Source organism: Dermacentor andersoni, chromosome 4 (genome assembly GCF_023375885.2).
Source record: "Dermacentor andersoni chromosome 4, qqDerAnde1_hic_scaffold, whole genome shotgun sequence".
Lineage (NCBI taxonomy): Eukaryota > Metazoa > Arthropoda > Arachnida > Ixodida > Ixodidae > Dermacentor > Dermacentor andersoni.
The window spans coordinates 30,312,583-30,329,194 of NC_092817.1; the positions used below are offsets into that span (position 1 = coordinate 30,312,583).

At 43.2% G+C, this 16,612-nt stretch overlaps 1 protein-coding gene across 2 annotated transcripts in view; it reads right to left on the bottom strand.

The window, feature by feature from the left end:
* Positions 1-436: 436 nt before the first annotated feature.
* Positions 437-16,612, bottom strand: part of LOC126536845 (OTU domain-containing protein 4-like) — an 81,604-nt gene continuing 65,428 nt past the window's right edge. For both annotated transcript variants that reach the window (XM_055073559.2, XM_055073558.2), the window contains 3 exons: positions 9,996-10,036; positions 6,890-7,073; positions 437-2,683 (listed from right to left, as the gene is read on the bottom strand). In XM_055073559.2, the coding sequence (XP_054929534.1) occupies positions 2,559-2,683; positions 6,890-7,073; positions 9,996-10,036 (350 nt within the window). In that variant the 3' untranslated portion in view covers positions 437-2,558. The remainder of the gene's footprint in view (positions 2,684-6,889; positions 7,074-9,995; positions 10,037-16,612) is intronic.

Below are 16,612 nucleotides of genomic sequence, written 5' to 3' on the forward strand. Positions count from 1 at the left end.
CTACCATTTGATTATCAGGGACGCTGTAGTGGGGCACTACAGATTAATCTGAATCACCTGCAATTCTTTAACATGTACCCAATTCACGGCATACAGCCTTTGTTGCATTCTGCCCTCACCAAAATGCGGCCGCTATGGTTGGGTTTTGATCCGACGCCATTAGGATTAGCAGCGCAATGCCATAGCCACTATACCACTGCGCCACCACGGCGGGTGCATTTTCGTTGTTATAACTAGACACTACCCTTTAATTAAAACATAACCAACCACATCCTGGATTTAAGTTCATTATATCAAGGTACGATACTTGCTGTTTAACAAAATAAATAAATAGAGCACAGAAACTAAGTGAACACAAATGAAGTTCCTCTGTAATATATGGAAGCACTGCAAGGCAATGGACAAGCGACTGCTGCCAATAAAAATAACACCGATATCCCTTGTGCTTCAGGTCTTCTTTATTTGAAGAAAATGTACAAAAAAATTACAGAAGTAAAAAGTGGGCGTGGCAGTTAGTGGTTAGCAATAGATACAATGTAGAGGAAACAAAGTGACAGTGCTCTTTTTTCTATCACGTCCAAAACAAAAGTACTCTGATATCACCTTAGAGGGATAGAAATCTCCAATAATAAACAGACAGAACAATGTGTCAGGTTTAAATAGCAAAAACTGTGGTTGTGACACATATGCGCCTCAATTCTTTAGAGACCCAACAAAGATGGCTTAAACAGGGAAGACATTGGTTGTGAGATACGTGTCTCGATTCTTGAGACAAAACAATGACAAAATGCAAAACTGTTTCAATGGCATAAGGAAAAAGTAGGGCCGAAGATGCCACGACTTAACGTTAAAAGCATAGGCACTAAGCAGTAAACATCTTTTTCTCAACTTTTGAGGAAATGAGTTCACACATACATTATTCAAAGCTATGTTGGGTATGTTATAGGTTAAAATAAGCAACAGACCAGACCCCAAAATACTTCATATGAAGAAAAAGGGTCAGTGACACTTGAACTTCAGTTTCTGAATGTAACAATGTTTAAACAAAAATTATATAATTGCTAAGACATGAGCTGGCACCTTGCAGCTCTTTAACAGGGAACGAAAGAAAACGAAAACAAATCCAGGTACACTGCACCACGAATACATGTGCAATGCTATCACAGCATGGCAGAGAAAATGTCCTATTTGGTCTTGCCTTTCTTTAACAATATTTTTTTTGTTAGAGTTGGTTGTACCATTCTCTAAAAAAAATTTTCCCCCTCATATGACAGGAATCAAGAAACACAGCTTTTCATCCACTGACAGGAGATTTAAAAAATGTTTAGTTTGATGGATATCAAGAAGAGGGGCAAAGAGATCATGGCTAGTAATGAGAGCACAAGATGAAAAAAAGAAAAAGTCAGAACACTTGAGTAAACAGTGACCAAGACACTAAGTACTACAAAAAACTAAGAAAAGAAAAAAAATGCAGTTATTGTAGAGTTTTGCTCAACGACAAGTACATAGGGTCAAGAAGCTATCTTATGTAACTTGTGGCAATGGCTGGGCATGGTAGATATACAAGCTGTCAAATCACTGATGATCACAAGTACAATTAGCTTGTGTATGGAAGAGTACTGAAAGAATAAGGTAACAGCTGAATTGTGTGTAGTAAGGCTTGTCAGTGAGGAGGCCCACAAAAAAGAAAACTAAGACAAAGATATCAGGGACTATGGCACTTTGAAGGTCACATTTGTTCAGTATCACAAGTTTATGATGGGCTTGGAACAATACAAATATACAAGCTATGAAAAATAGTGGCCTTTTATATGAGACACAAGATGTGAATGAAATATGCTGCACTTTAAAGAACGGTGTGTGTATTGCACTGCCACTTTAACACGTTTGACTAGAATGAGGGAGCATGGAGGTGTACATTGGTACATTTGACTAGGAATTTTGATGAATACACAGTGCCAAAACATGTGCAATTAACAGTGTATTGTCTCTATTAGGTATCACAGTGGGATTAAAAGTAAAGCTTAATGCTGTCAGCCATAACTCCTACTAACAATGACGACATTAACATTAAGCTTTCAAACAAAGCATCTTATATTATACAAGAACTACTGCATAGATTTCCAAAGCGTAAAAAAAGCAGATTCTTAGTTATCGATAAAGTGTCATTTTCTTTTGGCACTGGGACAGCAATCCCTTTTATGTACGCTGCACCCACATGTGCAGAGAAATGCAATATGCATGTCAAGAAAATATCACCGCTGCAAAAATTGCGAACACATGAAAAAATACTGAATGCAGGTCAAGTACTGGTGGCATGTGTTGAATGTACACATTCCAAAGTGTGACAAGGCACAGACATATGGCTGCAGTCATCTTAGAGTGGCACTGCTACTTATCACAGGTATGGAAAAACTGCATGTTACATTGCTGCTCAGAAGTTTTTCAAATGACTAGGAGAGAACCAGAGAACTACAGAGATTGACTAGAACTGGGAAGCTTGGCGTGTGCACCACGCATAGAACACTCCTGCCATACCACACATCGTAACAGTGCACTCACTTCTGAGGTTGGGAAACAGCTGGTGACATCATTTCATAGCTGTGGGATGGTGAAGTGCCCAAATTATTGCCATTTCGGACAGTGCCAAAGCCAGGTAATGAGGAGGAGAGGGAGCCGTCTTCTGAAAGTAAAGATTCAACGCAAACTATTGCACTGGTCTTTTCAATATGCACAGTGGTTGCACAAGTTGGCAAGAGCTAATCTGCATCATGCAAATTAAACGAACTGTAACATACTTCTTGCCGCCTCACTGTAACAATGATCTGTTCCTTAAAAATAAAAGAATAACCACTCTTCAAGCTGAGGAACTTGATCATATCATTACAACATACCCTTGATGTATGTTACAAGATTTTATAGCTGGCCGGTGCAGATACGCTCGATTTACAACGTGTAAATGAAAAATAATTTGACAATAACTGCATTATGCATTAAAGTTCTAGCACTAAAATAAAAAGCTTTCACTATAACTATAATACAACTGGCATATTCAAAAATAGAGGTTATGATGTAGCTAACTACAATGAAACTTAAATCTTGTGCCTGTTCATGCAATCCCCCAAGTTTTATGATAGACTACCCAGGGTCATTTTAACATGTGCAATGCTGGAGTGGACATGGGCAATTCCCCTTCATTTATAACAAAGTTCTTGAATCTGGCTGCCTTGATGCTATTAGGTAGCAGACGATGGTTTTCTAGCCACTCAAATATATGGATGGTGTTGGATGACACAAATGATTGCACAAATAAAGAGCCAAAAAACACAAATTAATTTCTATTTGAGACCAAGGCTTCAAAAACATATTCAAAAAAAAGAAGAAGATATAACCTGGGAGTTTAACCTTTAACCGTTTTACTATTTTGACAATTTCTGTGCCCAAACTGCTTATATGTTTTTTTTTTAATTTAATGCTGAATATTTTTGTTACCTACCAAATGTTGCCATCTGTAAAGTGACACACCAACGAGTCCGCAAACGAGCATGTCTCATTCAAAATGCTCAAGAGGAGATATCTCAAGCAGAATGGTTTTGGAACAGTTCGGCAAAGACGAGCAGTACTCATCCGAAACGGTTAAGGGATTAACCACAGTAATGATAAAAAATTCACTGCAGAGCTTGAAAACTCTTAAGCCTAACTGAGAAGGTGTGTTCCTTGCACTGAAATAGAGCGGTAGCATCACTTAAACGCCCGTATAGCTAATGCCTGCTAACGTATAGCTAATGCATCACTAACGCCCGTATAGCTAATATACATGCAGAGACAACAATCTTAGCATCCTGAGATTTTGTAAAGCTTAGACACATTTCAATAAGCTCACATGGATAACTCTATGTAACCTTATAGTTGTATGGCCAAAGCATTACATTTTTTTTCTTCAATGTGGTCAAATTTTTTTTATTATGTATATGAATTTATTCGATTCAGGCAATGTTGGTGCATCGTGTTTATATCTTGTTTCTTATGTTTCATTGCTGTGACGCCATCAATGCTATGATTTTCTGCTACCTGTCCAGTTTTAGGCATATCCCACAATCTGGCTATGTGCCATGTTAGAGGCTCATGATTTGGGAGTCGGCAAGAAATGATAAGGTTTCATGCCACATCGACGATATCTTTGCATCGGCGCTACGAATTAATCAAAGCCAGCCATGCTTTCACATGCACTCCGCCACCGCAGCTGATAGCGTCGCCCGATTGGGACAACACTATGCTGAAAAATGCCGGCAGCGGGGAGCGAATGCTTTGTCTGCCTCTCGCTCGAAAGAGTCCTCGAAACTCAATATTATGCAACCTCCAATACTAAACACACGGGAATACAGCTTACATGACGCCACGCCATCTCGTCACGCCCACTCTTTCCACACGCAGCAGATTACCTCTAAAGAAGTGTGCGCAGCTGCATATGAGTTCAGTCATGCTTACAGCCATGCACAGTCACGACCGAGAGGTGCGCCAGAAATCACGAGCACGCCAACTTCACGTCAAGTGTCTAATGGCGCTGACAGTGCCCGCGCAGACTGCGCTGGGGAATGCCGGCAAGCGGGTGCCGGGAGGCCTAAGATTTGTCGCCGCCCGATGTGCTTCCTACTAACACGGAAAATGTTCTGCCGAGACCTGCGCAGTGATTGCGATTCCGGACACCGTCTCATCTGACAGTTTCACAGGTGCTGACACTGCTGTACTGACATGCGCAGAACTCCACGACGGCGAGATCATTCGTCAGGTTTCTGCTGCACCGCCAGACGATGTCTCAATAGCATAAAGTGCAAGAACGAACACCTTGCCGCCACGAGCCCATGTAGCTGAGTCGGTAGATGACGCACCATGTGCTACACTGCCGTCGCATGCGAAGCGTGTACAAGCAGTGCCTGCTTTCAGCCGCCCTCTCCGAGATTCAGGCGTATCTGATTGCACATAAACGGAACAGCGTGCAACGGTGCATTCACGATTTCTTCAAGCCTACTGCCGAGCCCGAATAAGTGCGTGGAAATAAAGGATTTCATTTTTTTTTCTTAATCTGCTTTTTCGGACACCTGTTTATTCGGACATTTCCGCAGTCCCCGTGAGGTCCGAATAAATGGTCAGCGACTGAATATTGAGGTTCCAAACACGATGTTCTATGGACAAGAGGTTATGAAAAGTTAAACACTTCGTTATATCAAGAATTTCGTTATATTGAAGTTCCTTATATCGAGGTTTGCCTGCATTTCATTTTCAGGTCTGTGGCTTAAACCAAAGAATTGTATGCACACACGTGCTCTCACTTTCTAATCGAATTGTTGTTACATGACATAATGCACACGTCAATCGTCTCAAAGCACTAGTTTCAAAAGAGAAGCATGCATATGTCTGCGGTAATGGGTAGAGCATCAGGCTACAGTGTTGAGAAAGCGTACTTTGAAACCCTCCACTGAATCCAATTTGTTTTATAAGGAGGTTCAAAACTAGCAGACAGGAACCTACTGACGAACATGCTACAAAGTTGGGCGAAGGATGCTTTGCATTATACAAGCTACACTTGAGCAAACTGCATTAAATTACTAGCCACGGTTGTTGTAAATGGCACCACGGTGTGTATATGTAATTGTGCCAACATGTTTATAACTTTAGATGTGAAAATGTCAGTGTGCTCATGTTGAAGGGGCCTTGAACGACTTTTTATCATTGTAGAGAAATGGATTTATAGTTAAATTACACTATTTCAGAAATACATTGCTGCAAAAAGTTCTTCAATATGTTCAGCAGAAGTGCAGTTATTGGCAATCAAACACACCATTTACACTCCTTCTTCAATGATTTGCACTGCGAACAATCCGAACTAAATGTCACCATGGTGCACAGTTCAAATCTGATTTTGGATGCGCACATAGATGATACTATTTCCCATTTTGGCGCCTACGAAGTGCCAAATGCGGTCGTATTCAGCGAGCCGCAGTGTACTCAGCCAGTGGATGCGTAACAGCGCCCCGCAGCAGCCACTGTATCTATGCTACGCAACAGACCACAGCTACGTGCAACTGCACTCTTTGCTTTATGCATGACAGGGCTAGAGTGCGCACTCGCGCTCATATGCTAACTGTGCTACATGGTGGGGAACCCCTTTGCCCTGCACCAGCTTGATCGATGGATAGTAGCCACATCCAACTTGTGCATTTTTGAAGCGCTATCAATAGCTAATTACGAAGCGAAGTCTGCCAAGGTGTCTGATCAGGAACGGCCAGTGGTGAGCGTGCACTGGCAAGCGTGCGTGTGGTCTGACCTTAAGTTTCGCATGGTTCGAGGCTAGCTGAATGTTCAAAACTAGTCGAAATTAGAGAGACCTGACAGGTACGACACTGATAAGCATGGTGGCCAAAGTTTCATTCCTACGAGGGAAGCCACGGCCGAGCCTGAGCAGACGATGGTCGGCTTCTTTCAGAAGTATGTAATTATTATTGAAATCAGAAAGCACATTTTTGTTTACTTCAGCCTGTTTATTAAACTGAGTCAGTAAATATACACAGTAACAATCGGAAGACGCACACAGATCCAATCTCCCTTCTATTGTCAGCTATTGGCCAATAGCAGCCACGTATGGGAATCTACTATATTAGAAAATAAGGCGTCGTGAACAGAGACATGCAGGCTTCTGATGAAAAAAGAACGTTTAGAGAGATGAATTTGCGCTCCTCTTGCGAGATCCACGCCCTACACAGATATTCACAGTAGCGTATGCTATCTGCTGACTGTTTCTTACACCAAGCTCGAGGGGTAGTTTGGGGCCCCTTTAAGCTCTAGTGGTCGTGTTATTTTGGCAAATATGATAAGTAAGAAAAGCAAATACCATTCAGGCCTTCAGTGAAACTGTCTGTGCTTGGTGCAGTCTCCGACACGGTGCATCTGATATCAGGCACGACTATGCTGGAGTCAGCCATGTATGGCACAATGGTCAGGCTGAAGTTCCCATTGTAGCCCTGTACTGAGGGGAACACACATGGCTGCAGAGTGGCGCCGTACATCCGAAAGTACTGCACATAGAAGAGGGGGGAAAAGTGAGTGCAAATGCTGGTGACATTCTTGCATCCCTCATCAGCATTAATGATGAGCTCTCACTAGTTACACAATTGCAAGTTTCTGGTGACTTCCATGCATTGTAAAAGGGTGCAAGAACTTGCTACATTAATGAATATCGTACTTGCAGTTACATAACTATTAGCAGTATGCAAATATAGTTAATTTGGCTCCAGTAATAATTTAATAGCAAGTAGCACCCAAGCCACTTAATTTTTTATATATTCTTTCCCTTTGAGCACACACCTTTTGAGGCATACATACACACACTAATAATGATAATTTTCTTTTAGATTTCACCAGCTCAGGTCAACCACTCAGCCTTTCCCATAAATAATCTCTCGACTCTTAGATGCAGAACACAAGCATCAGCAAATTTGGAACAGCAAATTGACAAACAACACATTGTTTTTAAAGCACAGTGACATTTTCAGCGAGTCTGCTGTTGGCAATCTCACTTGCTTCAGGAACTTGTCTGTATAAACTTGCTAGAAGCAAATATCTGGCCCTCTTCAGTCATTTTCATCAGAATACTTACAAAAGAAAGGTTTGGAGAACGAAGAGCAAAGCCTTTTTGGGAACGGAATATATTTTTCATATTGATGCAACATTCTTAAATCATAAGACGAGCCTAAATGCGTAAGCGTTAGGAAAATTTGGGAAAGGGAGAATATCGAGGCTTCCCTTATGGCCTCGAGATTGGGCAGTACATGCTGCCTGATCTTGAAGGTAATGCTTCGCACAAGTTTATCCACACATGTTTCTGAAGGTGGCGAAATCAGCAGCAGCAAAGTCTGAAAAAAAATCGCTCTTAACACAATGAATTTTTCAGTTCCTGGTGTTCCTAGCTTCCCAGTAAATAAAGTGTGTATGTCTCCTACAAAAGGTGCATGCTCACAGCAAACTTTTAGAAAATGCATATTACTTTTTTGTGTTTTCGTCTGCCACAATATTTTCTGCATTGCTTCAACCAGCACTGATGCAAGCAGGCTACAGCTTCTGCAAGCCCTGGGTATAGTCAAGTGTTTGGAAGAATCTCGTCTGATGAAACATACTGGTGACAACAAAATGCGCACTTGCCAAGAATAAAAGAAAAATAAAGAACATGACGTTTCGGGCCCGTATGGTTCCCTTGATCAAAATGAAGATATAGGCATGGGGGCGCGGCTATTGCCACGTGCCCATGGTTATTGGGGGTGAGCTCCACCACTGAAAAAGCTGGTGCCACCGTCGGCGCGACGTGGCATGAGGGATCACATGGACACAGTGGCCATATCGGCTGCTTCGGAAGCGCTGAAGCAGGCTGAAAATGGAAGTTTTGAAGTCCCACCTGCTCCGCGGTTCTGATTAAGTGGTGAGGCTTTCCCGCCTTGGGTGTCTGCTTGACAACATTTGAAAGCATTACAATAGGTAGTGGCTGCCTTTGGAGGCATGCAGCATGGTAGGCTACTGCTCGGTGCTGCAGTGCCAGACGTACGCAACGGAGCCCAGTGTCAGACTTACTCACAATGTAGCCACAGGACAAGAAGCTGCGTGAAGCTTGGCTCGCGAAACTTAGAACAGGCAAACAACCATCGGCTACAACTTGGGTGTGCATCAAGCACAGACGCGAGGAAGATTTCTGCTACGGTGCCGGGCCTGTGATGCTCGGTGAGCAGCAGAAAATGCGCACTGAGACGCTGGCCCGCATCCGCTGCCCAGCTAATGTCATGACAGTTTGGTCTATGAACTTGTTGGTACTAGATACTGGCAAATTCACTTGAAGGGAAAAGGAGTGGTAAGAAGCACATTAAAGAAAGGCATGGCATATGGTCATGTTTGTGTTATGAATTAATGCACTGGATTACGAAAAAGCAGCAGTCGGAAATTGCATAATGAGAAGACCGATAAACATACAGTGCGACGCAACTTGAGAAATAATATTAAAACGTCCAAGAATCTAAAAGAAAAAGAAAGATTGAATAGTCACGATGCCACATTGCAGTTGCCGTAGGTGTCTAAGTCTCTATAACGAAATTATTTTTGAACAGTTCTTATTCAACGCAACAATGGTTGCTTGTGTACTGTCAAATGCTCATATTCTGCAGCCTAAAGCTCCCGGCACGGTGCGAAAACGCGCACGCAGTGAAAGAGAAACATTGTGCGCGGACATGCATGCAGACGCATAGTCAGTCACTGCAAACCCGTGCGATCACTGCATTGAAGCTTCATTCTGTTATGTTCCATTTGGTTATACAGACACTATAAGAACATATTTCACATAGCTTGCCCTCAGCGTTTGCCTACCTTTCACGCTAAACGCCAGTTCGGGAGACTCCATCGCTGCAATCACGTGCAGTGGCATTTACTGTATGTATTTGGTAAAGATATAGCATCTGTAAACGATTCTGTGCTTTCAGTTTGCCCAAGATTATTTCGAGAGTAGAAGCTTCCCTCATTTTGAGAATACTTACAGAAATGTCCAGGTGGGCTGTCACATGTTTTTATTGAGTGCCATAAGCCAAACCTGTGAGGAGCGCGCCACGCGATACCCCATACTATGCAAGAAAGGTGCTTCCATAAGTCCTCCCTCCAATATCTTCATTGCAATCAAGGGACCCGTACGGGGCCTGAAACATCATGTTGTTTATTTTTCTTTTGTTCTTGGCACATGCACTTTTTTTTTTCACCAAGCCCTGGATAATGTGTGATGGGGGATGAATAGAGTTGCTTATTTAATTACCATTCACTTTGCACTAGTTAAACCATTGTACATTGCCAAGAATGGTAACGCAGAGTGTGCCTTTGTATGGTATCTAGACTAAGCCATGGTACAGCCAGTAAAAACAAGCAACAGCAAACAGCTTGTGCCTAAAAACAGAAATGTAAGAATAACGTACATCACAGCCCATGTTGTAAAAGAACCGCAGGGTCGGGACATCTGAAAGACCAGAGAGATGGAAGTAGCAATTGTAATCATTTGTCAATCACCAAGCAAAGTGCTAGGTGGTGAAAAACAGCACTAAATTTGGATGGAATAGGGGAAAAGGAAAATCACAAAGGCACTAACAGCAAATTATTCACACCAGAAATATATTAAGCTAAATAAGAAAAAGAAAATGAACATACCAGCAGCACACATGCTGACCAAAAATAAAATTCAGATACTGAAACCTGACACCATTAAGTATAAAATACACAAGAAGTCACTATAGATTACATGCTATTTCCTTTTTGTGCATGTGAAACGGACGAGTTTCTTCCAGAGGCATCCGCAATCTTATCAACGCAAAAGGCTTCTTCCATAAGGCAGGTTGTCCCCAATAAGTACCACCAAAGAACAGTGCTGGCATTAAAATTTGGGAATTAACTAAATTGTGCAATCATGTCCGTGTGAATAAATTTACTGATGCTAATCAGTTTACTTCATCACACTGTCCAAATTCCACATTCTTATTATACTATGCCAAACTAACAAATTGTCCAGCTTTCTGTACTTGTGGCAAAATGTATCCAATGCAGAACAACAATGTAGATGAACTAAATAGGAATTACTACATACACTGAAGTGGTAGATTATGTGCAATACAAAAAATATCAATTGTCATGACTGGAGCCACTGTTGTAAAAATGAAGGACAGTTATTAATGCCAACTAGAAGTTCCTGCGGAAGCTTCCTACAATATCACAGATTCTGACCATGGAGACTGGTTACCCATTAGTTGAAGGAGGATTACATTTTGTTCTAAAAGAATCTGGGATGGACACAACCAAGCAAAAACTTAAACAAGAATTAAGTAATAAGTTTACATTTACAAAGTACTAGAACAATTATTTACTATGCATTAACCATTTACTATAAGTTAGAAAATATCTGCTCTTACCAGCGGTTAAAAATCCATAGATTGATTTGATTTTGATGTCCCAAAGCTAAAGAGACAACTCAGTAGATCTCTGCATAGGTTATGGTCACCATGAGATTGCTTTATGTACACTAAACATCAGTAGAAAACCATTTTTTGCATGCTGTGTACATTATGTAAGTGGCCAGAAATTGAATCAAGTTGCTAAAATTTTTAACAGTGGTGGACCATTGGAAATTAAAAACCTCTATAACTCAATTTCGGTTTACTTGAAGTTTAGTTCATTTGTAGAATCTGTGTACCCCGTAATTTGCAATGCGAATTATACCAGATAATTTGAAAAGTTGGTGTCCATGCACCCGGACAATCTATAGTTTCCCGATTTTGGCCTCCGAGATTGGCATGCTGCGACAGGCTTACTGCTTTGCATATCCCGGAGGCAGTGTCAAAAATATGATGGCCCTAACATGTTTCCAGCTCCTGGTGCTTTCGGTACATAAATACATGGCCTTTGAGACTGGAACCAAGCACCATCCCTGGAGCTGCTCTACAGGCACCATCCCTGACAGTCCCGGACTGCCCGAGCAGTGCTTTTGAGCCAATGAGCGTTGCTTATGCGGCGTCTCGGGCAGTCCTGAACCATCTGGGATGACAAATCACAGAGGCTCACTGACTAAGCAAGCGATTCTGCGATGTGGGCGCTGATGATAGGTGCAGCTGTGCAAAGCAGTGCAAGTTAATTGTGTGTATTTCCACATGCTACAGAGAAGAGTCGGAGTATCATCACCATTATCACTTGCTTTTTCATTTCTCATTTTCCTGGTTTTTCTCGTGCAAGGACCAACTGCGTCAATTATGTCATCACCTCTTCTACACTGCTCTTATGTTGCGTGCATACGGTTCCCAACCGTGTGAAAAATCTCACCCATGTGCGGTGTTTCTGCTAGTGCACAAAGACGGGGACAGGAGTAATGAGATGTTATTGTGGACACTGTCAAATTTCACCAGATTGTCAAATTTGGTAATGCCAGCATTTTGAGCCAATCAGAGATGCCGTAGCAACCCAGCAGCAGCCCTCGGTCAATCATAGCTGACAAGATGACAAATTTGACAACACGGCAGAATTAGTTATCAGAGTTACCAGATTAAGCTATTAATAGCCGAACTGAGCCTACTTCTCATCCGAGTTGGCGTGAAAAATTTCCTTTTGGTTTGTGCCTGTTTTGGAACAACATCTTTTTTCTGAAAACTAACCCTAATAATGTCTGTGGTTGGGATTGTAGGGAGGACCTGGCTCTTCGTTGGGAACTAGGTGTACAGGATTTATTAACAATATTTACATTAAAGCAGGAGATACATTTTAACTACCTAGCATGACTACAAAAAGGAGCACGAAGCTCACACCATGAAGCGCACAGCACGCAGCACACGAGCTCCAAGCACCAAGCACACTGCTCGTCGAGCACACAGCTCCTTAAAAACATGCTGTCCTCCCTAGATGCCTAGGTGAGAGAAAACTGCTGTCCAACCTTTATCCTATCAGACCGTCCACAGTCGTTGGAGGCGTAGTCAACCCGCCTTTGAAGAGGAGGGCTCATACACTCACGTACGCACTTTGGAATCCCAGAACCCACCGAGTTGAGCGTGTCCTCGTAGCAAGGTTGTCACGCTTGACCCCAGCCGGCACCTCTTAATTCCAGAGCTGACTTCTCAGGTAGCCGCCACGAGTGTAAGCAGACTGTGACGAATCCTGGGGCCCGAGAAAACGCACCACAAAACACCCTTTTCTGAGAAGCTCTCTTGCTGCAAGTAGACCATGAAGGTGACAGCGAACCAGGTAACAATACACGGTCTGCCAAACGTGGCTTGACTTGCAGGTGCCGTCAACTAGACAAAGGAGGTGCATGGTTGATTAACTTTGCTGTGGTCTCCAGTTCTCCGAAGGAAGTGCATGGTCTGTTAACTTTCCTGGTGTCGCCAATTTTGCGAAGGAGGTGCATGGTCAGTAACATTGCCGGCGTCGCCGGTACTTTGAAGGACGCCACCCCCGCGGGTCGGTCGAAACTGCAGCGGGCTGAGATAGGTTTGCAGAGCAGTACCCCTGCAGGCTGATCATAACACCCTCTACTCTTTACAACTTGTCTGTTATTTAGTGTAAAGACACTAAATAAGCTATGCTGAGGAGGGGGCCTAGTGCCAGATGATCATTTGAAGTTGTCACTCATGTACCAAATTTGGCTGCCGCAAATATGAAGTAAATCATCAGTGGGGCTGCCAATCACTAAGTACCGTGCTTTGCTGATCTGTATAGCAAACTACTGCAGTTACCAGTTTGCTAACATTTCTGTTTCTGAGGTGTAACTGCCATATATCGTACTGCATTTTGTCTTGTCATTTATTGTATTGTTTCATGTATTTGTATTGCACTGCGTTTTGACATTGTCATTAGCTATAACTATGATGAATGCATACCACTGATCAGTGCATTTATTGTGTGATGCTATTTGTGTTTTTCAGGGTGTCTACAATGTTGACAATTCAAGATTCCCCAAGCTTTCCAGGTTGTCCCTGAATGCCTTTGCAATATTCCCTGAGTGACTTAGAACTTGGTTTTATGTCAAGACGGGCTCCCTACATCATGTCGCCCAATGGTGTCACTCTCTAGTAAGCATGTTAAAAAATAAACAACGTAATCCAGTTTGAATAGCAAGGGGTGGTGTTTATTTTATTCAAAAAGAAAACTGTAGGGAGGGGTTAGTAAAATGCACAGCGAATAAAATATATTCGAAAGAAATAGTAAAACCCATTGCAAATCAAGTCGAATCTCAAACATGAATAAAAAAAGAGATGCATACAGAATTTTTTCGAATATGAGCTATTTCTATCAACTGATAGCAAGCTAACTGGTATGAGGCCCGAACTTTATCACAAGTGAGATTCTCTCACAACAGCTGGTAAGTCAACCTCAACTGTCCTGACATACTCTCAGCCCGCGCGCACAACACCTGTGTTGCGTTTCGCTCTTTTTAAAGAGTTTTCTTGCTTGGATGCCTGCATTTCGGCGTCAGCCAACACTTTGCTTTTAGGGTGCAAGTTCCTTCAAAAAAGCGGCGGCATGCTTTCTTTCCCGTTCATTGCTCAATGCGTAGCTCCTTTGTCTTCTTGTTCTCCTTCCGCTACGCGTTCACTACACAAACTATTTGAAGCATCCTCTTAGACAGTTGTACAGTCAGCATACGATTTTTCGGACTCCCTAGGGGTCGCGAAAACATCAGAAAAAATGAATGCATGTCTTTTTCAGCCCTTAAGAACTCAAATCACCACAGGCACACCCAAAAAAGCACTGAAGGTCTGCCAGTACACTTATTAGGCATATCGGTGCTCGTACTGTGACAAGAGATGGCGGGTGCACGTGTGTTTAGTTATGGAATACATTCTGTGTCCCGTGACACTTGCCCCTTCCCACGCTTGTTATGCTTCACAGTGTAACATTGCTGTAATGAGGCGAAGCTGACTTTTGGGAACTGGAGTTTTGCAACGCACTGTGCTTTTCGAACTTCGAAGCCAATCACGATGACCACAAAGGCGGTGTCGGTGCCATTGCTGGCGAATTCTCTCAATGAAAAACATGGCACAAAACTGCAAGAAGCTTAATACCGAACCTCGAAGCACCTAGGCTTAGAACTGCCGCAGAGGTGGCTACGGCTGTCAACGGATCTGCGTGTGAGTGTGCCGGTTCAAGGCGGCGAGGTTATCAAAATGGCAGCAATTGTGGCTTTTATTAAAGGGGCCCGGAAACGGTTCGGTCAAATTTTGTAGACTCGTAGGGTACAGCTAAAGTTAATCATTTGCACCACAATTTGTGTAAAATGTCTCATATTATGAGCGCTACGGACGATTACCAGTTACCCTCCTCCACAGTCATGCATTTTCTCAACTTGTTTGCCGAGTGATCGGAACTAAGCTCCACCTTCACTGGTTCTGCGTCATGATGGCACGTCGTGTCTTTGACTTCCGGTTCTCTAGCAGCGAGCGCACGAAGCCTCTTCAAACTCTCCGCCAGCTGCTTGGCAGTCAATTCCAAGCGAGAGCTATCAAAGCAGCGTGTGTTTTGAGCATTCTGTCGAAGCACTGAACGTGTCTGCTATTTCGGTAACTTCAGGCAAGCTGGGTGTTTCGGCAGATTGCTGGAGGCATAAACTCAAGCTGATGAAGGAACTTTAGCGCAGACATACATGAGCGGCCTGATCGGTCTGCATGGTCCAGCCACTTGTTGGCGCAGAGCTTAACCAGCCAAACAAAGCGCTAATATTGCTCTAACCAAGTGTAAGACATTTTAAACATTTACAAAAACAATGTGTTGATGATTATACTTCTGCGAAAAATTTACACCAGCAGCAAAGAATACATTTCGTTACTGCTACTGTGTATGGTTCAACTCTGTGCCACCAGGTGGCTACACCGTACAGACCATTCACATTTGGGCTTCTGCTCATCTCGTTAAACGGCACAGTCAAGCAGCCAGGCCCTGTCCCCTTGCGCTTGCACTTGCCCTAATACTGGACTCGCGAAACGCTATTGCGTCAGTAATCTTCCGGTGTAAACTGACGGCCGCAATGCACAAATCCTGGCGCCGATTGGATAGCGGCAATCTGATACGCTGCAGCCAGTCCGCTCGTCTGCAGCCTTGCAGAGGGACACAATGTCGCAGCTTGACATATTGCCAGTAGCTACGTTTGCAGTCCGCAATGCAACCAAGTCGAATCATAGTGCTTGTGAAAAGACAGACCGACTCTGACCGCGGAGCTCTCGTAAAAGTGGAGTACGCCGTAACACAAGCAGACGACACTTGCTGTGTGCCGGAAATTTAAGTGTAGTGAGAAATTGTTCTTGTGCATTCTCTTTGTTACTTTCTTTTCATAGAAACAAATTAACTAACATTCCAACTATTACGAACATCATTTGTTCACCATAAAGGTGGAAAAATTATCGATGGCCCTCAGACAACTGCAGACGCTCACGTACCCTGACCCAGCACAATACCACAGGCTCTACCCAGGCACATACGCGACAAATATATGCAAGGTCTGCCACACCGATATAGCCACTTTAACCCACATGCTCTGGGACTGTAACAAAAACCAGCACTGTGCTAACTCCGGAACCCTTCCGCCACGGTGGGACGCTGCCTTGCGCAGCCCCAGCCTCGGCGACCAACTGCGGGCCGTCCAGTAGGCCTGCGAGGCAGCGGCGAGGCGACACCTCGACGTCCCCACGTGGAAGATCTAAGGCCCCGTCAGCGAAAACTCTGCAGGACTCTAAATAAAATTGTTACCAACCAACGCCCTGGGCAGCCAATCGGATAGCTTGCCCTAATGACTCAATCGGGTGATTTACGTCACATGGGTAGGGGCGGCTGAAAATTCCGCCGAGCAGTGTGCTGCGATTGGCAGCAATGTACATATTTAACACCTTGTAATAAATTACCTGCTTTACGCGGAGCACTTAGATGCATCAATTAATAATCAGAAGGACCTACTCGAACGACTCAGTACGTTTGTACACAATCGTCAAATTCGTTTCAGGGTTCCTTTAATGCTGTTTCGGCAATGCAGTCATGGCAAAAAGTCAGGAAAATCTGACGGCAAAGGGTT